This window comes from Nerophis lumbriciformis, linkage group LG10 (assembly GCF_033978685.3).
Source record: "Nerophis lumbriciformis linkage group LG10, RoL_Nlum_v2.1, whole genome shotgun sequence".
In the NCBI taxonomy this organism is placed as follows: Eukaryota; Metazoa; Chordata; class Actinopteri; order Syngnathiformes; family Syngnathidae; genus Nerophis; species Nerophis lumbriciformis.
The window spans coordinates 36,663,334-36,687,199 of NC_084557.2; the positions used below are offsets into that span (position 1 = coordinate 36,663,334).

General features: G+C 37.2%; 1 protein-coding gene across 3 annotated transcripts in view; it reads right to left on the bottom strand.

Moving 5' to 3' along the window:
• Positions 1-659: 659 nt before the first annotated feature.
• The window catches only part of ano5a (anoctamin 5a), a 39,476-nt gene continuing 16,269 nt past the window's right edge, over positions 660-23,866 (bottom strand). For all 3 annotated transcript variants that reach the window (XM_061969676.2, XM_061969675.2, XM_072913948.1), the window contains 17 exons: positions 18,935-19,003; positions 18,553-18,834; positions 15,467-15,583; positions 15,206-15,321; positions 14,943-15,077; positions 14,750-14,855; positions 14,563-14,623; positions 10,649-10,800; positions 9,258-9,332; positions 8,779-8,992; positions 8,513-8,691; positions 8,348-8,445; positions 8,121-8,251; positions 6,259-6,464; positions 5,917-6,116; positions 5,707-5,812; positions 660-1,820 (listed from right to left, as the gene is read on the bottom strand). In XM_061969676.2, the coding sequence (XP_061825660.1) occupies positions 1,626-1,820; positions 5,707-5,812; positions 5,917-6,116; positions 6,259-6,464; positions 8,121-8,251; positions 8,348-8,445; positions 8,513-8,691; positions 8,779-8,992; positions 9,258-9,332; positions 10,649-10,800; positions 14,563-14,623; positions 14,750-14,855; positions 14,943-15,077; positions 15,206-15,321; positions 15,467-15,583; positions 18,553-18,834; positions 18,935-19,003 (2,442 nt within the window). In that variant the 3' untranslated portion in view covers positions 660-1,625. The remainder of the gene's footprint in view (positions 1,821-5,706; positions 5,813-5,916; positions 6,117-6,258; positions 6,465-8,120; positions 8,252-8,347; positions 8,446-8,512; positions 8,692-8,778; positions 8,993-9,257; positions 9,333-10,648; positions 10,801-14,562; positions 14,624-14,749; positions 14,856-14,942; positions 15,078-15,205; positions 15,322-15,466; positions 15,584-18,552; positions 18,835-18,934; positions 19,004-23,866) is intronic.

Consider the following 23,866-nt stretch of genomic DNA (forward strand, 5'->3'; position numbering starts at 1 on the left):
CAAAAAGACTCTAGGCCGTAATTGCTGCCAAAGGTGCATCAATAGACTATTGAGTAAATGCTGTTAATACTTATGTACATGTTGTTGTTTTTTTGTTGTTTTTTACTTTTTAATACATTTGCTAAATTAAAAAAAAATTAAAAAAATCACATTGTTATTATGGGGTATGTCTGTGGAATTTTGAGGACAAAATATAATTATTCCATTTTGAAAAAAAGCTGTAACATAACAAAATGTGGAAAAAGTGAAGGGCTGTGAATACTTTCCGGATGCACTGTAAAATGAACCAACACATAGATATAAAAGCTGGCATAGGTTGTATATTTGTGCGCATTAACGGAGTAAGGGCCTGATCTACTATGATCTAAATACCACCTACTAAACAATGTGTGCAAACTATAAAATTGCGTGTACTACTAGTGGGCGTGTTGCGTGTGATCTACAAAGACTGTGCACACTCTTAAAAAGTGGCACAAACCGCCTTATTTAAATGAGGTTTTCACGTGTACTACTGGCATTATGTACCCTCCACACTCATGTTATTGTGCTCTTGTGCAAGGAGGCAGTGAACCATCACAACAAAAGCACATTCACTAGTCTTGAATGATCCAAAATGCAAGTAAATGCTTATTGAAAGACGTGTTTTCCATTTAGGAGAGTATAATATATTTACTAAATGAAAAAACTAATGGCATTAAAAAAACGCCAGTAGACACCCAAACGCATCAATTCAATCCGTTTTAATCAGCCCCTTAAGTCATGCTATAAATTTATAATATGATATTGCTGAATATACAATATTTCTAATATTTTTATTTCTGACAGTCCAAATATTTTTGACATACATACAGTATGTAGGGTGGAGCATTCACTGTCCATTGTCTTTGCAGCATGAGCACCTCTTTTCTCACAGACGTGTGCGTAACGTTTGCACATACTTTTCAGACGTGTTATATAACGACGCAAAACAGCACCCGCAGAACAGTGATCAGCCTTGATAGTCACATTGCACGTCTTGAATAATTATATTTGCACCTTCTCCTCACTGTATTGTGGGCGTTGTGGTGATCAGCGTATATTCTGCATATTCATGAAGCCAGACACACTAAATGGATTGTGCTCCTTATTCTACTAATTTAAGAGACGTAATCCTATATGCAGACATTTAGTAGATCAGCTTTGCGTGTGATATCAAGTTTGCACGTGTTTAAGTACACGCAAATCTTTAGTAGATTGGGCCATTAATGTAAAAACTGGCTAAATATTTTGGGAATCATTTATCCAGCCGCACATACACTAATGAGTGACATACAATAAGGCATCTGGTCTTTTTAAAATAAATAGTTCTGAAGTACATGGCTTTTCTTCCATACAGCAAAAATGTGATAATTGTCAATTACAGCACAGGCCATACATATAAAGGTATATTCAAGTGTTCTAGGTTTCAGCATGCTAAGAGCAGGTAGCTGATGACTGAGTAGACCTCTAGGCTCCTTTGTAAAGGCTCTGTGTGTGTGACTCATGAAAAACAGCAAAAAAGGGGATGGTCAAATGGACCTGAAGCAGGCATGCCACACTGTGGTCTCCTGTTGAACATCTAGCTGAGTGAGCTACAGCTTGTTGGGCTAGAGACTCTTTGGCAAAACCTCATTTGTGGGCAATCCGTTCATTTGGTTGAGTTGATTCTTCAGCTTGTCCACTTCGTAGCGGTGAAGATACTCCTGGACCAGGTAGCGCTCCCTCTTCACCCGAAACTTCACATCGGCGGGAACGTCAGTAATCATCCAGGCGACTACAAACTTGATCGTAAAGACGACATGCTGTGGAGAAAGAAGAATATATGAAGCTATTATTAAATGATGTGTCATATCTAATGTTCAAGTTGTGTAGTAAGGTTTGTCTTGATTGTTGGAGTTAAAGCTGGACTTCGTGTGGTTTAAACACTTACTTAAACTATACAAGTCAATCGGTTGGGGATGACTTGTGCTCTGACACAACAGAGCGACTGACACATAACTGCTTATGTGTTTGTCCAAAGCTTCCATCGAGGGTCGCTTACAAAGAAATTAAAGGACGCGAGGGGACCACTTTTGATCATTTTGTACATTAAAGATGCTAAAACTAATCCATTGTACTGTAGGTCGAGAGATATATATATATGCATAGTGGTTAGAGTGTCCGCCCTGAGATCGGGAGGTTGTGAGTTCAAAGCCCGGCCGAGTCATACCAAAGACTATAAAAAGGGGACCCATTGCCTCCCTGCTTGACATTCAGCATCAAGGGTTGGAATTGGGGGTTAAATCACCAAAAATTATTCCAGGGCTTGGCCACCGCTGCTGCTCACTGCTCCCCTCACCTCCCAGGGGGTGATCAAGGGTGATGGGTCAAATGCAGAGAATAATTTCACCACACCTAGTGTGTGTGTGACAATCATTGGTACTTTAACTTTGATATATATATATATATATATATATATATATATATATATATATATATATATACACACATACACATATACATATACATACACATATACATATATATATATACCAGTGACGTGCAGTCAGGGGAGGCAGGTGAGGCGGGGCCTCACGTGCTATCATGGAAAGAAAAAAAATGTAAAAAGAAAAAAAAATAATTAAATTGTTATATGTATCCAGTGATTATAATATAAAGTTATTTTCCATTTAACTTCACCAGTTTTAGATGATTTTTATTCAAAATCGCTGAATTTTCACATTTGCCATTCAAATACTGAGAAGAGACTTGCGGTGAGTCACCAGCCAGTTGAGGCACGTCACTGAGTTGAGCCTCACCATGGATTGCGCAATGACTCGGCTAACTGCTGGCCTGCTGTGCAGTGAGACCGTATTGCTATATGAATTATATTATACATTTCCATAGTTTAGTTAGCTGAGGTATATAATGTACAGTGTATTTTGTCAACAACTGTATGTGTGTAACGTATTTCTTGTGCTGAGCAATCATAAAACTGCTGCGAAGACGCACTGTGTGAGGCTCGCAGTAATGCCGCCTACTGGTGGTAGAAGGCGCTAGTGATCCCAGAGATCATTCTTGCGACTACTCGGCTGCAGAAGAAGTGACAACAAGCAGCAACAGTTAGCAGCGATCGTTTATTTTTTTCCTCTTGCCTGGACTATTAACATGGAGGATTACATATCTAAAATAAAACAGTTTTCTAAACTGGACTTTCAATCGAAGCAGGAGGTAATACTTAAAGGAAGATCTCCATCGAGACAGAGAGACTTTTAAAACTGAAGAAAGATAAGGAAGACTTCTATAAACAAGTTATCAATGCTTTTGTTCAAAAGGAGCTGCGCATGACTTCATTTATAAGTAAAGGTAAGACCATAATAAAGTTTTTTTTTTATTAAATGTGCTTTTTTTGTGTGCTTCAGCTTGTATGTGTAAAGTTAAAGTTAAGTTAAAGTACCAATGATTGTCACACACACACTAGGTGTGGTGAAATTTGTCCTCTGCATTTGACCCATCCCCTTGATCACCCCCTGGGAGGTGAGGGGAGCAGTGGGCGGCAGCGGCGCCGCGCCCGGGAATCCTTTTTGGTGATTTAACCCCCAATTCCAACCCTTGATGCTGAGTGCCAAGCAGGGAAGAATGCTGGTATGAGCTTTTAAACATAACCCGTTAACTGCTGCCAATCAAATGGTGAATAAGATACTCTTTAGGGTTCATATGTTTGTAAATCTGACTGTGATGGTCAGTGCCTCACCAGCCATGAACCTCACCGCACGTCACTGATATATACATATACATATATGTATATATATACATATACGTATATATGTACATATACATATACATATATATATACATATATATATATATATATACATATATATATATATATATATATATATATATATATATATATATATATATATACACATAGATATACTGTATATATATATATATATATATATATATATATATATATATACTTTATATATACACATACATATATATACTGTACATATATATATAACAAACAAAGAACACCGGGGGTCCAAACTTGTGATTTACATAACTGAAGTGTTCCTCAAGGCAAAACTTTTAAGTTCTCTACTTTTTGGTAGTTTTTTTTTCGTAATGTGATTTATGTAACTAGTGATGCTGTAGCTTATTTAATTCTAATGCAGTCAGTAGTCATTTATTGAACTTTAGTTATACTAGTAGTGTTCCTCAAGGTTCCATTTTAGGTCCTCTCTTTTTCGTCATTTGGATTATTCAACTGGAGGTCCGCAAGTTCAGTTTAAAAAAACGTGTGCGAGACACACATTTTTGAAGCAGATTCTTAAAAACACTTGAGTGCTGTCATAGAGATGCTCTTTGACTAGCTTTTTTGCATAAGGTTCTTAGAAACCGAAGAGCACTCCTCTAACTCTAAAATAAATAGACCATGATCAAATGTCTACTGTAGAGGACATTGTCCGAAATATACAAAATAAGACTAATATTGTAGGGAGAAAACGGGTCCGTAGCTTTCTGGAAATGTGACATCCAAAACAATTTAGTTGAATATCCCTGCTATAGCTTAATAATAATACATTAATTTCCTGAATACGCCAAGGGCCAATAAAACCAGGCTGCAGGCTTACACCCTGAAAAGTGACTGAATTGAGTCACTTTAAATATGCATGTGTGCCTTTAGATAGGACATATTACATTTTGCTACATGGCAGAAACCAGCCAAAGGAATATCTTTTGTTCATTAGTTATTTGCTTAAACAGATTGCTGGTCAAATAAAATAAAATACAATAAATAAACACCCAAAAAGCACCAACAATACTCCATTTACATTTACAGACTTGAATATTAACCACGCATTAGTGACATTGTTATTATAAGCGCTAATACAGACAAACTATTTATAGCGGCGCCGTGATCACTTCCATGTGTCGCTATCGTTATATCGCTATCATCGAGTGGTTTGCTGTTTCCTCACTTCCCTGCTCCTTGGAAGTTTATTGTAGATCATAAATCATGCCGCTCACCTGAAAAGTAGATGGCTGAGGATGTAATCCAACAAGTTGGGACACATTCAATGCCATTTAGGAAAACGACACAAAGGGACGCCTGGTCCGCGCCGCCCCCCACCCCATTTCTTCGCAAGGATTATGAAACATTCTTCATCTAAATGGGAATAAATGAATATCCTAGCAATCGGCATCCTAATGACAGCAGACATTGCACAGTAAGTGATGTTTTTATGATTGTTGGTTCTCATAAAGATTGCAGTGAGTACTAATCAGTGATGAAGAAAAAAAAAGGAAACGTGATGTGTTTTTTAGATTAATGTCCTCGTATGCTTAAAATTATCAACATTTGTAAATATTAAAATGTATTATAAATGTGGCCATTACTAAATTACATATATACTTACATCATGTATATAAAACTCTAATGGAGGTGTTTAGATGTTTTAAGGGCTTTATAGGCAGAATTGAGCGGCTCCCATAGGCTCCATTGTAAGCGGACTTTTGATCACATTTATTTACTATTTAGAATGCATTAAAAAACATCCATCGTCATGTCTCTCATTATGATTGTGAACGATAGACAAAATTCCAAAAAAGGTGCAGTTCCCCTTTGACTCATAGAAAATGTATTCAAATGCCTTTTCTGTTTCCGTGTATGTATAGTGTATGTGTGTAAAAAGAGGTTACCTCCATGATGATAATGAAAGCCAGTTTGGCAGCCAAAACATGCCAGAATAGTATTGTGTGAGTATACTGATTCTCATGGCCTGGTGGGTAGCGGTAGTCATGGTACCTGCAAAATTGATTAGCATTAGAATTTAGTCAACTCTGAAATCCGACCAAAAATGGATATTAAGAATATAAACAATGGCTTAATTTAATATTAAGTCCACATACCAGCAGTTTGTGATGTTTTCGTTGAACCAGCTGGGATTATCCCCATCGTCGGGGCTGTGGGCCAGTGGAATCTCTGAGATCTTGAAGCTAGACAAGCTGTGGGCGACGTAGCCTTTCATACTCATTAGACCATCAGGTTGGTAACTATACATGTACACCAGTCGGTTCATCATATCAGAGGTGAAGGCCACAATGAATGCCTGAAAAACAGGACAGCAAGCTACATAAGAGACAGCTCTTTTGACAAGAATACTTCTTAAGTGTGACAGCTCGTTTGTTGTATGCTACTCGTGTCAAACTCAGGAGATGCACAGCAAAAAAAACATCGAGTCTACCGCTTACATTGGTTACAACAGAAAGGATGGCGATCCCATTGAGAATTTCCTCCCATGCTCCGATACTGTGAACCTTGGATGCCACAGGGCGTCTGAACTGAGTGGTGAGCTTCCAGGCATCCACTCTAATCTCAATGATGTTGTTCATAAGTGCCAGCAGGGGTGCCAAAGGAAAGGAGGCCACAAACAGTGTGATAAAACCAAACTGGACCACTGGAGAGGATAAAGGGTCATTAGGAAAGAAACAGCACCATCTACAGGATACATTGCTCTTTGTCGGACTTTAATTGCACTGACAAGGAACAGACAATGCAGCCTTTCTTCCCAATATATATATTTTTACTATTGTAGTTGTAGTGTCATAGTGTGTTATTTCTCATATCATCATGTAGCTACTAACATGGCAACCACAATATCATGCATTAATTAATGAACAGGTTAGTGTGGATTATTCCATCATTATTAATCTGATTTAAAAATGTAATGCATTATAACATTTGCAATGCAAAATGACTCAAAATCTCTGAAATGTCTCTAGCAACACATTCCAGGAAGTCTGTCCAAGTAGTGTTACCCTCGCACATGCAAAATGGGAAGATGATCTGGTATGGACATGCTGCGGAACCAAACAAATCAGTATGGAAGACACTAAACAGCACGTTTTAAAAAACATGACGGAACAGAAGTATTATTCACTCTGCAGGAAGGAGTTCTCTTTTTTCCATTTTAGAATAGCAAAGTAACAACAAGGAGTTAATCTATCCATCCATCCATCCATCTTCTTCCGAAGCGGAAGAAGATGGATGAATGAGTTAATAGATGGAGGAGTTAATAGATCCACATTAATGTGGATACATGTTTGTTTGGAATGAAAACAGGTTTTTGTGGACATGAACAGAATGTTAAAGGTGTTTAAAAACCATATTAGGAGTGAATGAATGGTGGGTTCCCATTTCTCTGTGAGCGCTTTGAGTATCTAATAATAGAAAAGCGCAATATAAAATCTAATCCATTATTATTATTATTATTATTATTATATTAAGGGGGATCTTTGATGTATTTAGTATTTTCTGATTAATACATGTTGTTACAATTTTGGGTAATTGTGTTAAACCATGCATGTAGTTGTGGATGCCTCAGTTTGAAGGAATTTGCTGTCTACTACATATTTTCGACCGTGTCTGGGGAAAAAAATTTACTTTTTCTTTAACTGCATGAGGACTGCAACAACTAATTGATTAAATCGATTAAAATCGATTATAAAAATAAAAGCCGATTAATTTAGTCATCGATTCGTCGGATCTATGCTATGCGCATGCGCAGAGGCTTTTTTTTTTTTTTTTAAATAAACCTTTATTTATAAACTGCAACATTTACAAACAGCTGAGAAACAATAATCAAAATAAGTATGGTGCCAGTATGCTGTTTTTCCCCCCAATAAAATACTGGAAAGCATAGAAATGTAGTATCCGATTATTAATCGATTAATCGAAGTAATAATCGACAGATTAATCGATTATCAAATGAATCGTTAGTTGCAGCCCTAAACTGCATATATATTTCCTTCTTGAGAAAAACATGATTCTAAATAAAAATAAAAAATATATATATTTAATTGTGATTAATCAAAATTATTCCACAGCAACCCTTTAATTAATCTGATTAGAAATTGTAATGGTTTATAATGGTGCAGTTCTATGCCACTAAATACTACAACCACAATAATAAACACTCTTTGACAATGTCAATCAACATGTCAAATTATTATTTTGCAAAAGCATAGCAAAGTTTGTGGTGGGGAACATTACACAACTGCTAAGAACTATACTCTAGTGTCTGTACCAAACTGGCTGCGAAAAATAATTTTACCCATTTCCAGGTATTCGTCGAAGAGTCCCAGTGATCCAAAGATCTGCAGGTCATAGTCCTGCTCCCAGCGAGTGTACACACTTTCCGGGTGCCTTTTTGCTCCTCTACTGGTCCACCAATTCTTTAACCACCTGATATACACAGTGAGGAGACAGAGTAGACGTGGTATGCAGCACATGTTTAAACCTTTGAACACACGTTATGTGGCTGACAGTACCGGTACTTACGGGACCAGAGTTTCCTGGATGTTGCCCCACACTTGTTTACCAGTCATTACTATAACCAGCTGGGTGGTCAACTCAATCAAACAGCCTCCAGCATCACACTGATCCAAACAAAGTAAATAAATGACAGAAATAAGAACCTCCTCATTGTGCTGTTTTATGTGGTACCTCTTCATTCCTGAGTTTGCTGCTTTCACCAAACATGTAAATGTAACCTCCAGGGTAGCCTACAAATTTGCCCTTAAAGAACGCCACGTAGAAGCAGGAGGAGTAGTAGTTGACAAACTGGAAGAGGAACATCTTGAATGTCAGCTTGTTCTCATACTCCACATGTGTCTTTGGGATTTCTGTCACAATAAAAAGGTGAAAAAACAGACATTATCCAAATGAGCTAACACCAAAAGACTGAAACACTATCTCGCTGTGGCCCTTACCAAGGTCAGTCAGCCAAACAGCTACTTTATCATACATCAAGTTGAGGATCATGATTAATATGAAGTTGATGCAGGAGGCAGTGACAGACGTAGCCAACTGCGGGGTGATGAAGGCACTGTCCACCTGGTTTTCTTTTATGATGCTGGCAAAGGTGGTGTATACTGCCAGACGGTACGCCACCACTCCAATGATGCAGGAAATGATTAGACCCAGCTTTGGGACAGAGACAAGAGACAACATGGAAAGACAACTGATTGCGATTGCAAGATAACAGCACCAGAAACCACAGAGTTTTATTGTGAATGCACCACTCAACAGACAAGACAAAGCAGGGTAAGTGGACTGAAGCATGGAAATAGCAGAGCCAATATTACAGCAGGTCGCATGATTGCTGTTGATGATGATCATCAGCACGAAAGAAAAAACAAAATGAACAGAAGATATGAAAAAATGTATTAACCAATGACACAATGCTCACCCAAAACAGGACAGTGGCTCCAGACAAAATTGCGCGTGCAAACTTGCTTGTTACTGGTAAGTAAGGCTCCATTTCCTATAGCACAAGCAAGCAGAAGCGTGTACAAAAAAAGTCAGTAATCTATTGTTATAGCCTGAAAAGAAACATCTTAACAAGTTTCCTTTAATTACCATTCACTTTAAATTGGAGGCAGACCTGCAGTACGGCAGGCTTAGAGGATGTGGACCAATTAGGACCTGTTGTTGGGTGTTTTGATCTGTTCCCAATTGTCAAAACATACGTAATGGGGCAAAGGGAACTTGTGATTCTTTCCAAAAATATCCACTATACTTACACACTGCACCACAAGAACACCTCTTCCACATTAAACTCAGTACTACCTTTACCCAGAATAACACAGTGACCCAGCACAGAATTAATTTCCCCATTACATCAGTAGTAGTCCTGTCAAGAACCCACTCTGTCTCCTATAGGTGGGTAGGAAAGGAAATTTAAGCACTGTGTCTCATCAGTAACTTTTACTAATACTTAATTGCACTACTAGAATGTGCTGTGTATGTACACATACATACATTATACATATATACATACATTATATACATACAGTATATATATATATATATATACACACACATTTAAATACATACATATATATACATATACATACATAGATATACATATATACATTATATATATATATATACATATTTATATACATAGATATGTATGTATATATATATATATATATATACATATATATATATATACATAGATATGTATGTATATATATATATATATATATATACATACATATATATATATATACATAGATATACACATATCTATATATATCTATATATATATATATATACATATATATATATGTATTAGGGCTGCAACTAACGATTAATTTGATAATCGATTAATCTGTCGATTATTACTTCGATTAATAATCGGATAAAAGAGACAAACTACATTTCTATCCTTTCCAGTATTTTATTGGGAAAAAAACAGCATATTGGCACTATACTTATTTTTGATTATTGTTTCTCAGCTGTTTGTACATGTTGCAGTTTATAAATAAACGTTTATTAAAAAACCTAATTTAAAATAAAAAAATTTAAATTTAAAAAATTTAAAAAATTGTTTCTGCGCATAGCATAGATGACTAAATTAATCGCCAACTATTTTTATAATCGATTTTAATCAATTTAATCGATTAGTTGTTGCAGCCCTAATATATATATATATATATATATACACAGTATATATATACCGATATATATATATATATATATATATATACATCAATATACACAATATATATAAATACATACATATATAAAAATATATATAAATATCACAACGATATTCCATGTGCACATTAACACCTGAGTGATGTGATTCATCTTGCGTGAGGTGCACTTGTTCTCAAACTCCGGACGGAGCTGCAATCCCTGTTGCTCCTCCTCAAAGTCCACCAGATCCCACTCGTACTCTAGACGGGACTGACGCCTCTTCCACAACTCCAAGAACAATGTCACTGCATTAGAAAACAATGAATCAGTGCAAATTAATCTGTTTTACAGTTGAGAATGTTGCATTTGTTATCCTAATCCAAAAGATTCAAAAGACTGAAGAAAAAATAACCAGGAAGAAAACACTAATTTATTGAAGGGAACCTAAGATGATTTTAATCTACATTTTAAAAATGTATTTGTGGTCCAGATAATATGTATTGGATATGCGTCTCCGCATATCCAAACTCATCTCCATAGTTCATAACTCACTTTTTTAGTCTGTGCAAGATGTTTGAGGCGTTTCCAGATTACAAATGACACTATGCCCCACGTTCTCCAAATGTATCATAACGCATCTTTTGAAAATGTACATTGTTTAAATATACTGTATCTTTTGAAGTCGTTACCGCTATAACATATGGATTCAACCCATCACAGCATTAGGAATACCTGCACACTCACCCATCAATTCAAATCTCTGCATAGAAAATGCTGCTTTAATCAGCATTTATGTCACTGCAAATTTCTGTCGGTGTTATTATGCACATTCTACGTTAAGATAAAAATAATACTTTATTCTGCCTTTTTTTGTTTCCTCACAGCCTGATGCCTGAGAGCTTGACCTAATGTCGAAAAGTGTACATAGTTTGATGCGACTTTTAACAAGTGTCATCATTCTCTTCCAAACGTCCAAAGCTACCTTTAGGTACATCCACATCACAGTGAAGTCACAACATAGCCAGAATTTAAAAACCCACGAACAAAAGCATCCAAAAGTATGTGCAAGCTATCACCAAAGTGCATGAACCTTATGGATCGCTTAGAGATTGTTAAATGGGAACGCCAGTTTTTTGGGGAATTTTGCCTGTTGTTCACAATCATTATGAGAGACAAAAACACACGTCTTTTTTGGGGGGTTGGGGGACGACTTTTAAAGATGATGAAAAATGCTTGGAAGATGTGTTTAATGCAGGGGTGGGCAATTAATTTTTACCGGGGGCCGCATAAGCAACCCGAGCACTGCTGGAGGGCCACACCGACAATATTTCAATTAAATTTTGCTCAATATTATTTTTGATATACTGTAAGATAAATAATAATAATAAAAATAATAATAATAATAAATAATAATAATAATAATAATAATAAATAATAATAATCATTGAATTTAACCTAACTTAACATAATACAAAAGCAGATTGCTTTTGATGGTTTTATTTTTAACACTGTCTTACACAACACTTTCTGATGTATAATACAATGCAAAAATGTCCATTTCTGCACAGGGTTAATTTCTGTCACTTTATCCTGCATTATCCAACATTTTCCCTGTCAGATTTGGACAACCATCTGTTGTTAAAAATCGTTTTTAATCATATTTATTTTATATTGTTTTTTTATATTGGTTTTATATGTAATTATTTTTTGTTTTTATTCAGTAATTGATGGAGCTAAGGATAATATTTGAATATTGTTTTTAATATTGTTGTGCAGCACTTTGGAAACATTTTGTTGTTTAAATGTGCTATATAAATAAAGTGGATTGGATTGGATTGTCACACCTGCCAGCTTGTCCCATTTCAGTCCTAACATGTCCAAACACGCATTTACATATGTGAACAAGTCCTTACCTGTGGTTGTCTCTTTAATTGACTGCATGGCTGCCAGCTCCTTCGTAATTTGAAAGTCTGCAGTTATCCCACGTAAGAAGATGAGCAGCTGGGCGGTGTCACATACATCACAGCTCTCATCCAAAGCCAGCAAAAAACAGTCAAAGTCTCCGGCATATCAGCGCAACAGAGTCCAATAAGCACTCCTTAATAAACTCCGCGTCAGAAAACGCCTTACTTTTTCTGGCGATTTTGTGAGAAATGACGAAACTTGTCCTGACAGCTGCATCTCTGGGGGTGTGAAATTTGGCAAAAAGTCCTTGTTGGGTTTGCAGTTTTACCATCAACACATCAGCATCCCTTGGGCGCGCTTCATCAGACAGATTACGGTATTTTTCCTCGTGCTTCGTCGTGTAGTGGCGATTCAAATTATATTCTTTAAACACAGCAACCTGTGTACCACAAATTAAGCACACGGCTTTACCTTTAATTTCTGTAATGAAAACTTGGCAGTCCATGTCTTGTTGAAAACACGGCATTTGTCATCAACTTTTCTCTTTTTAGCGTCTCGGGTGTAAACTGTGCATCACTTGTCGCTGTGCACCTTCACTTACAGGTTACGCCCATAAATAACACTTTTCAAAATAAAAGCAGCACAGTTATATTGCACGAACGACATAGATGTTTTTTAAACTTTATTTTGTCATTTGTGATTGCCGCTGTTCACATTCACTCACAATCACACACGCGCATACGTCCACACGGAAGTAATACAAATAACGCTTTTCAAAACAAAAGCAGCATCGTTGTATTGCACACTCGACATAGACACTTTTTAAAATTCATTTTGTAATTTATGATTGGCCTCACGCGGGCCGGACAGGGACGCCCAAAGGGCCGGATGTGGCCCGCGGGCCGCAGAATGCCCAGGTCTGCGATAGAGAATGAGGTGAAAGTGAATCGAAACTGCAAAATGTGGAACTTTAAGCCATACTATTTCGACAGAAATGGAGTGCTTACCCATAATTAACCGAGAAAAAAGTCCCCGGCCAGCTGGACCATACAGTCAACTGTCCATCGAGTAAGTCACACTTTATATTGATCATGATACACACAGCACTTCATGCTGTCTGGCTAGCTGTGTACAAACAAAACATGAAATAATACTTTACAGATGCTGTAATATGATTGTTCATGTTTTTTAATCAGTACAAATTGGTGTCTTGTCGCATTGTGTTGTGCTTACAAACTCAAGCGCGTTTCGTGCTGACGTAGAAGCTCGCTTATCTCTTGCCATAGTTAGCTTGTACAGCTAATACCGTAGTACACAGATGTGTTAGTACGCTAGAGAAAGAGTTTCTCAGTGTTCTCTTTTACAATAACAATGTCGCTACAGCTTGGTTATTATACAGGTTACGGAACGTAAATGAAGTATTGTTGATGGTTTTTGAATGCATTTTTAAAGTGATTTAGAGGCAGAATAGATTGCTCCCATTTTTATATTAGAAAGCGAAAAAAAAACAAAAAACGTTTGTCTTCTTGTCTCTCACAATGATATACAACAGTCTAGGTATCTCATACACCCCCCTCCAAAAATTTGGGATTTTTCTGCTTACCCAAGACTTTCTCACTTACGAACTATAAAATGATCTATTTTGCTTTTGACATAACTGAAGTTACCTTAGCAGGTTTAAAAAAAGATGCTTTTCTTTTATTTTTCTTAAGTTCTTTAGCCTCTCGGTGGAGGCTTGCATCATACTTTATTGTGTACAATAATGTACAACAGTGATTCTCAAACTGTCGTATGTGTACCACAAGTAATACTCGGACTCCATCTAGTGGTATGTCAAAGAATCACTTGATGAAAGTACAGTGTTTTATTTTCCTATGTTCAAACTGTGTAAAGTTATAGTGGCCAAAATATTGAATATACTTGTTAAATAAAACCTCTGCATTGTTTTTAATGAATACTTAGGCCTACTACGTTATTGTAATTTAATGTGGGTCTTTATGGTGGTACTTGGAGAGCCAAGTTTTTTCTGCGGTGGCACTTAGTGAAAACAGTTTGAGAACCACAGCTGTACAATAATGTATCTCTGTGAAAGGTACCACTAGGTGGAGCCTCAGGTCTGAAAGTGCACCACAGAGCCAACTGGTATTTTTAGGTTAACTCACCCCAAATCCCCATGAATATGGCAAAAAACACAGTTGCGTTATTGTCAAACAGGTGAGATTGCTGAAAGAAAATACATTAGAATTATTATTAATATAATATGCCAACTTCTTGTTGACATGCAGGTTGAGCACAATGAAATATATTGCCAATTTGATCATGAATGATATTTGAATAATAATGCCTTACCCATGTAGAGTTGCATATCATGTTGAGTTTCCAGTAGTTACATTTCTTGTCACACAGCGGACACATCACAAATTTGCCTCCGATTTGTTCACTACAGATTTCCTTACTAAGAAACATTTGATAAACAATTCAATGAGTGATGTGTCACAGAATAACGTGCTGTTGGTTTAAGGAATTCCTTTGAAAAACGCACCTCCACTCGTTGTCCTCAAATGTGGCAAATCCATATAAGAAACAAAGCGTTCCGACAATTGCAGCAAAGAACAACATCTCAGTGTAGAAGCCCAGCCAGGCAAAATAAATGCCAATCTTCTCCCCATAGTAATCCCTGTACAAATAAAATAATAATAATAATAATAATGGATTAAATTTATATAGTGCTTTTTTCTAGTGACGTTTTGTGCTGTGAGCCATTAAGCAAGAATATACATGTAGCAAATATTGATGTAGTATCACCTTATGAGGTCGAGGGGCTGCTCTTTGAAGAAACATGAGAATGTGGCCCAGTGTTTGTAGAGAGTGAATCTTTCGCTTTGGCAATTAGGATCCTTTGATCTTGTCCAATACCTACACTGAACACAAAAATAATACCTCAGATTCATCCTGGTTTTTAACTTTTAACAATATTGTGATTTGACTTTCTGTAAGAATGTAGTACATGCATATTCCACTTATGTTCTAACAAAACTTGTGAAAAGTTAACTAAAAGGGTCTTACATCGTGCAACGGGAAGGCACCATTGTATGTGCCGTTGTTCAGCAGCCGCTTGATCCCTTTCTTGTCTTTCTCACATTCGTCATTCACATACGAACATCGGGAGAGGATGTAGTACACCTTGGCAGAGAAACAGATTTACTCAAAGCAATACTAATAATTAATTAGATTTATAGAGCGTTTTTCCAGACACTCAAAGTGCTTTACAGTGAGAATTGAGAATTCACCGTTGAGAATTGAGAGCCCATTATTAATTTACGCCACATTCACATTGTGGTGGCGGCAAGCTACATTGGTAGCCACTAGGGATGTCCGAGAATGGCTTTTTGCCGATATCCGATATTCCGATATTGTCCAACTCTTTAATTACCGATACCGATATCAACCGATACCAATATCAACCGATATATGCAGTCGTGGAATTAACACATTATTATGCCTAATTTGGACAACCAGGTATGGTGAAGATAAGGTACTTTTTTTTTTTAATTAATAAAATAAGATAAATAAATTAAAAACATTTTCTTGAATAAAAAAGAAAGTAAAACAATATAAAAACAGTTACATAGAAACTAGTAATGGAAATTAGTAAAATTAACTGTTAAAGGTTAGTACTATTAGTGGACCAGCAGCACGCACAATCATGTGTGCTTACGGACTGTATCCCTTGCAGACTGTATTGATATATATTGATGTATAATGTAGGAACCAGAATATTAATAACAGAAAGAAACAACCTTTTGTGTGTGAATGAGTGTGAATGAGTGTAAATGGGGGAGGGAGGTTGTTTGGGTTGGTGCACTAATTGTAAGTGTATATTGTGTTTTTTATGTTGATTTAATAAAATAAAAAATAAAAAATAAAAAATAAATAAATAAATAAAAACGATACCGATAATAAAAAAAACGATACCGATAATTTCTGATATTACATTTTGACGCATTTATCGGCCGATAATATCGGCAGGCCGATATTAACGAACATCTCTAGTAGCCACAGCTGCCCTGGGGTAGACTGACGGAAACGTGGCTGCCAATTTACGTCTACGGCTTCTCTGACCACGATCAAACATTTATTCACATTCATACACCAGTGGAAGCGCACTGGAGGCAAGGTGGGTGAAGTGGGCGGTATAACTTGATTGGTAGAGTGGCTGTGCCAGCAACTTGAGGGTTCCAGGTTCGATCCCCGCTTCCGCCATCCTAGTCACTGCCGTTGTGTCCTTGGGCAAGACACTTTACCCACCTGCTCCCAGTGCCACCCACACTGGTTTAAATGTAACTTAGATATTGGGTTTCACTATGTAAAAGCGCTTTGAGTCACTAGAGAAAAGCGCTATATAAATATAATTCACTTCACTTCACAAGGGTCTTGCCCAGGACACAACGGCCGTGACTAGGATAGTGGAAGCTGGATTCATACCAGGAACCCACTAAATTGCTGGACGGCCGCTCTACCATCTGAGCTATGGCCCCTGATGATAGCCCCAGATCCTTGTAGTTCGCTGAGCTCCACACTACAAGGATCTGTCGAGAGTCAGGTTACCTGATGATGCATTCAAATGAAAATTACATCCTTTAGGTACACCTGCCACAAATTAATGGGATTTAAATTACCGTATATTAAAAACATGTGACATAACACTCAGTTGTGCCCCTGTCTTATATTGTTGTAAATGTTCTAAATAAAACATTATTGTATGAAGCAGTATCGTTTTATACCAATGCAATGTACAATACATATTGTTAAATTCATGTCTCTCTGACATTGTCATAATTGACACAGGGCATTGGTTATTTTGTTAGTCTGTAAAATGTTGTAAGTCTGTAGAACTTACAATGAACTTGCAATGTTTTTCTGGGTGTAAAACAATAATATTCTCCACAGAAAGCGTTTTGTGTTAACATTTTTGAATGTGTGAAACAAATTAATTGGATTTAAATTGTTACCTGTAGGAAAAATGTTTAGATTTTTGTCAAATTCAATTTTCATCTGAACCTTTGGAAAGGATTGTTAAAGAGGAACTGCACTTTTTTTTGGAATTGTGTCTATCTTTCGCAATCCTTATGTGAGACAAGCAAACATTTTTCTTTCTTTATGCATTCTAACTTGTAAATAAACGCTAGCAAAAGCCAACTAAAAACCTATAAAGCACTCTAAGAAACATCCGAAAACCTCCATCAACGTTTTATATACATGCTGAGCCTGTAAGTATGTTTGTAATGTAGTTACTAGGCACATTAATACTAACATGTAATATTTTTTTGTGTTCGCTATTCCCTTCAACAACAACAACTACTGCCACTCATCATAGCAGACTTCATGTGAGCCAACGACGACTTTGTGTCAAATGATGATCAGAACCTTATATTTTAGCCTGAATATACAGAGGATGAGCTACAAGTTTTAGAAGAGATAGGCAATTTAGAAGTGATAAGCAGACCCAGCAAGTAACACCTTTGCTAAGTGCTAACTAAGAAATACAAACAATAATAACAATAATACTACAAACAATAACTTACTGTACAATGTCTGCTCTCAGTGGGATGCCAACTGATGGGGTGTTTATATCTTCCAGTTTAGATCATAATTATCCATCCATCCATCCATTTTCTACCACTTGTCCCTTTTGGGGTCGCGGGGGGTGCTGGAGCCTATCTCAGCTGCATTCGGGCGGAAGGCGGGGTACACCCTGGACAAGTCGCCACCTCATCACAGGGCCAACATCATAATTATCATGCAGGTTAAAAAAAAAAAAAAGATGGCTGAAAAAGAGGCGTCTTTTAATGTCTTTCTCGCGATCTCCGGGTATAAGTAGGATGTCAAAGTTGACCAATGTTTCAGTTTATGGCCACAAACTTCTACTACACAAGTGAGAGGCATGATTTATAATCTAGAATTAACTTTTACCAGCTCTGAGGCGATGCAGCAGCTCATCAGCTCAGTATGGTATAGCTGCATAACTAGTTACCTCGGTGATCATGGCCCAACAAACATTTTTAATATGAAGCTTTAAATATAGAAATGTGTGCTTCAACTTGAAGGGTAAGATAATTATTTAAAAAAATGAAAACAAAAATCATCCTTACTATTCTGTTGCGCACGGCATCGGAAAAGAATGTGTCTGTATCATCAATGAGGAAGAAGTCAGACTTGGTCTTGTCAAAGGGAGCGGTGAAGTAGTCTTGGTCAGGATGAATGATGTGCTCCGGAAGTTGGAAAGGGTTGGCCCAACAGTTTATCCTCTTTTCTTTGCTCTGGATGTCATTGGCTTTAAAGGGGACCTTGATCTTTAGCACATCTGCGTAGGTGGTCAACGCTTCCCACGGGGCGTGGATCTTCACAAAGTAGGTATTTCCATCCTCTGATTCCTAGTGATATGAGCAATGAAATATGATACACACATACACCTTTAAGTTGGCGGCTTCCATTGTGAGACACATGATTACATCAATGACCACAAGCTCTTACAGATTTATCTTCCCTCTCCAGCTCCAAACCAACTTTCATGAGGTTGGCTTCGTACACAGCCCTCTTTTCCTAAAGTAGAAAAAATGAAATATAGTTTACAGTGCATACAAGTACATGTTATGTACCACAGCTCTTCAGAGCAGGGGTGTTGAAATGTGACACACTGTTTAATCTCCCATCATAGGAAATAAAAATCTGTTCAGTGTTTAATATCTGTTCAGTCTTATAGTCAAAGATTCCATTCGGAGGAGTTTGATTTGACTATCAACCTCCCGATGGAATCATCTGGTATTAAACTCCACTTCCTTCTGTGGAGAGTCGTACATGCTGGGGCCCCGCGCATACAAGTGCGTTGAGAGCAGTGGTGTGCCGTCACGCCCAGCAAAGCCTTTTTGCTGGCCTAACATGACCAGAAATCATGATCATAATTAAAGATAAAAGCAATTTTTGATTTAATTTCCCTAAATATCTAAAAGTATTCATATTCTCTTCATGTCATATTATATTCCTTCCAGCGCTGTTGTTTTGCGTTTATAGAGTTTTTATCCAATCAGAATTCAGCTAGCTAATGTTGCCATGCTGTACCAAATCTGCCTGAGCCTTCAGATTCAGCAATGCGGGCGTCTGTGCACAGTAGGTGAACGGGCACATACAGGTGATAGACAGTTGCGATAGCCAATCAGATCACAAGTTGTTGTCAGTAAGGCCTTCTAGATGGCCTAAGGCAGATATATAGTGATGTTATGATCCAGGTAACATAATAACTCCATTACCCAGCATGCCACAGTAGTGTAGATCATGCGCAGTAGCCCCGTTTAGGTTGTTGCCGGGCAGCTGGATGTTATTGACGAGCACGCTGTGGAGTAAACTTTAAGAACTCAGCCAACACGCCTCATCTGCATCTTTTATGATTAGACAAGACAACACATATATTTGCAAGGCCATTTTCAAGAAGGATATTTAAAGAGAAACTACATCTTGGAAGACGATGTCAGCCAACCCCGGAAGCTAGCTCAGCTGTCGATGAAATGTGAGTTCAGATATTTTATTTCTTTATTTTTTCACGTTTAAAATGTTTTTTGCAATTTTAATTTTGACAGTACCACATAAGATATGTTTTAATGGTTGATGCGGGTTTATTGATTTTTAAATGTGCCAGAAAATAACCTGTTTTGTACAATGCCCAGTAGTGCTTAAATGTGTTCCTGTATAGTATTTCTCCAGCAATGGTCATGTGGGGACATAAATGATGGTATTTTGAGAGGTAATCATTGAAATCGCACATCACTGAAGGCCTAGGTGGGAAACGCACGGCCCGCCACTGGTTGAGAGGATAAATTGATCATGTCTTCTTTAAATATTAGAAAAAGATTATTGTGTGCAGACAAATAGTTTTTGGAGAGAAGGAGAAAGTATCGGCTCTCTCAGAGCGGTAGGTGCTTCCCCACCACATCTAAAATCTATTTGTCTGCACACAAAAATGTTTTCCTAAGAGTGTTGGGAAATATACGCCACACTGTGAACCCACACCAAACAAGAATGACAAACACATTTCGGGAGAACATCCGCACCGTAACACAACATAAACACAACAGAACAAATACCCAGAATCCTTTGCAGCACTAACTCTTCCGGGACGCTACAAGGTGTGTGTGTGTGAGGGGTGGGGGGGATGGGGGGTATTTTGTAGCGTCCCGGGAGAGTTAGTACTGCAAAGGGTTCTGGGTATTTGTTCTGTTGTGTTTATGTTGTGCTAGGTGCGGATGTTCTCCCGAAATGTGTTTGTCATTCTTGTTTGGTGTGGATTCCCAGTCTGGCGTATATTTCTAACAGTGTTAAAGTTGTTTATACGGCCACCCTCAGTGTAACCTGTATCGCTGTTGATCAAGTATGCCTTGCATTCACGTGTGTGTGCGTACACATCTTGTGGCTGGGCCGGCACGTTGTTAGAATGGATGAAAAGCGGACGTGACGTGAGCTTGTAGAGGACGTTAAAGGCAGTGCCTTTAAGGCACGCCCCCAAGACTGTGGTCCGGGTGGACTACGAGATATAATGACTGATGAACACTTTCGTTCGATAATGAAAGTTGCCTCAGCTCAAAGCCTGAGCCCCGACATTAATGAACTAACATCCAAGAAAAGATGCCAGGTATCCGGCTTGGGCACGTCAGATTAGATCAGTGTGTTGCAAACTGAGCAGTTTAAAGTCCTGAATGGTTGGTTTATTCATTGTTATTTTATTTTCAAATTTATAAGCCTGTGGAAAAAGTTAATGTTGATATTTACCTCAGAAGGCTGCAAATAGAAAAGAGGCATTACATTTTTATTTAAATTGTATTTGATATGCCATTGATATTTTTTAATTGTTATTATTATTATTTGAGACTCGATTTTGCATGTCACTATAAAGTTATATAAGCCTTGCTTGTTCAATATTCAATGCAAAACTTGTTTGGGTCCCTATTAAAAGGTTAATTTGTTCAACCTTGGCCCGCGGCTTTGTTCAGTTTTAAATTTTGGCCCACTCTGTATTTGAGTTTGACACCCCTGCTTTAAAACATAACTGAAATTAGCTTAACAGGTTTGAAAATAATATTCTAAAGATGCTGCGCCTCCCCTGACGACTTCTGGCACCATCACACTTAAACACCTGTCTTTAAAAAAATATATTGTTTTACAAAAGATGGATTAATCCACTCTTGTTTAGAAAATTTTAAACAAGTGTGTATTTTGCGTTGCAGCCACTGCGTCTGTTTACACCAGCATGTTGCGCAATGTTAAATTGAGCATTTATGTGATAGTTGTGTCTTTTGGGTGGTTCGGATGGGAGAAGGTGGTTTTTTTTTTCTGATATCAAATCGGACCATCCTTAGCTAATACACATGAATTGGCCTCAAGTTTGCTCTTCAGTGGAAACAATTCTACTAGTCCCAGCAGACACGTGATCTTACCTTTGACTCTAGATTGAAGAACTAGGTCCTAATTTACTTTATCAAACCACAATCAAGTAGAAATAACATGCATTTGGGAAGTCTGATAACCTACTATCAACCTTCAGAAATCTCTCAGCTGCCTAACATTTGCCACAAATTATACTGTGTGAGTGGAACCCTTTCAAAGTTAATTTCAAAATGGGCCCTCCAAGTGGCTACCAATGGAAAAGTGAAAACAGACCTTCAGTTGTGTCTTTTTTTATCAGTGTCCTGTTATCTAGAGTATGTTGCTGCTGACTCCCATTCAGCTCTAGTGACATCCTGTAAGAGCCAGTTCTCACCATTAACAAAATTTAAAAAAAGCTTCCGATAAGTGGAAAAAAGGATGATTATCATTTGATATTTTGTAGTTATTTGCAAACACAATAATGTTTAGTTTCATTGCAGCAGTTTAAACAAAAATACACTAGAATCTTCAATGCATTCAAGGACTGCAGTGTGAATGTTATTTTAGTGAATTTGGAATTCTAAAGTCGCTCAAATTGAGCATAACATCAGTTAAAGGGGCTGTTTGCAACTTGCTAAAAGTTGCACTTTTCAAACAAAAAAATTTATCACAAACATCATTACGTTTTTTTGTTTTTTTTGTTTGTCCTGTCCAGCTACTCAGGCAAATCATATTGTTGATGTAGATGCCCATATCTATATATAAACAAATGTACCTTACAAAAGAGAAGTGTGGGATACTTCTCTTGTTGCCTTATTTGTATTTGACTTTATTAAATGGATTTATATTATTATTTGGTGCAGCTGGTCCGGAGCAGGAGGGGATAGAAAGAGGAAAAAAGAAAGACAGAGAGGGAAATTGTGGGGATAAGAGGGGGATAAGACAGAGAGACAACAACAACAGCAAACACAACAATAACAATAACAACAACAATAGAACAACATCAGCAAATAGGATATGTACAAATATGATGGTAAAAGTGATAGGAAAAAAGCAGTTTGTGAAATAAATAATAATACAGAAATGACAATGAACATTATTACACTACAAATGAAGCAATACAAATACCAATAGAAATAGTACTATTGACAATGAATAATAACAATGATTACCTCTATTATCAACAATACAATTACGGATTTTAACACAACATACATTTTAAAAATGTGTATATTTTTCACAATTATATTGGAAAAAATAATTGCCCGGTGGTATGACAAATTAGTTTGGCGTTTGACCGTTATTCACTGCTGTATCGTCCACCCTTACACGCATGATTGAGCAAAGGAGTCCAAAAGAAGCAACTAAAAATGTGTAGTCATGTTGTTGTTACAATAGACTACACATTCAATGATAGCTACCTAGTAGCTAAGCTTTGCTAAATCACTATCACTAGCTGGCAACAAACAAAGCTAGTGTGTGTGCGTGTGATACGGATGTGGAGGTATGAACATTTGTTATCACGTTTATTTTGACCAACGTTATCACGGTTATCATTATTATCGCGGTCATTTTAAATGTGCTCAAAATTTTCAAAAAAACGACATACTGAAATTCTAAACACAAACACATTCAAAATGTAAATATGTACCTCAAGTAGAAAGTTGAATGTACATTTGAAAGCAACACAAGCATTATAAACAAAGTAATATGGCAGAAACAAAATAATACTATTCATCCATCCATCCATTTTCTACCTCTTGTCCCTTTTGGGGTCGCGGGGGGTGCTGGAGCCTATCTCAGCTACGATCGGGCGGAAGGCAGGGTACACCCTGGACAAGTCGCCACCTCATCACAGGGCCAACCCAGATAGACAAGACAACATTCACACTCACATTCACACACTAGGGCCAATTTAGTGTTGCAAATCAACCTATCCCCAGGTGCATGTCTTTGATAAAAATAAATGGGAAAATTTCGCAAGATGGCACCCTATGGACATAAGACATAACTGCACTTTTTGTCCATTAATAAAAAAATTGTGTTCATATA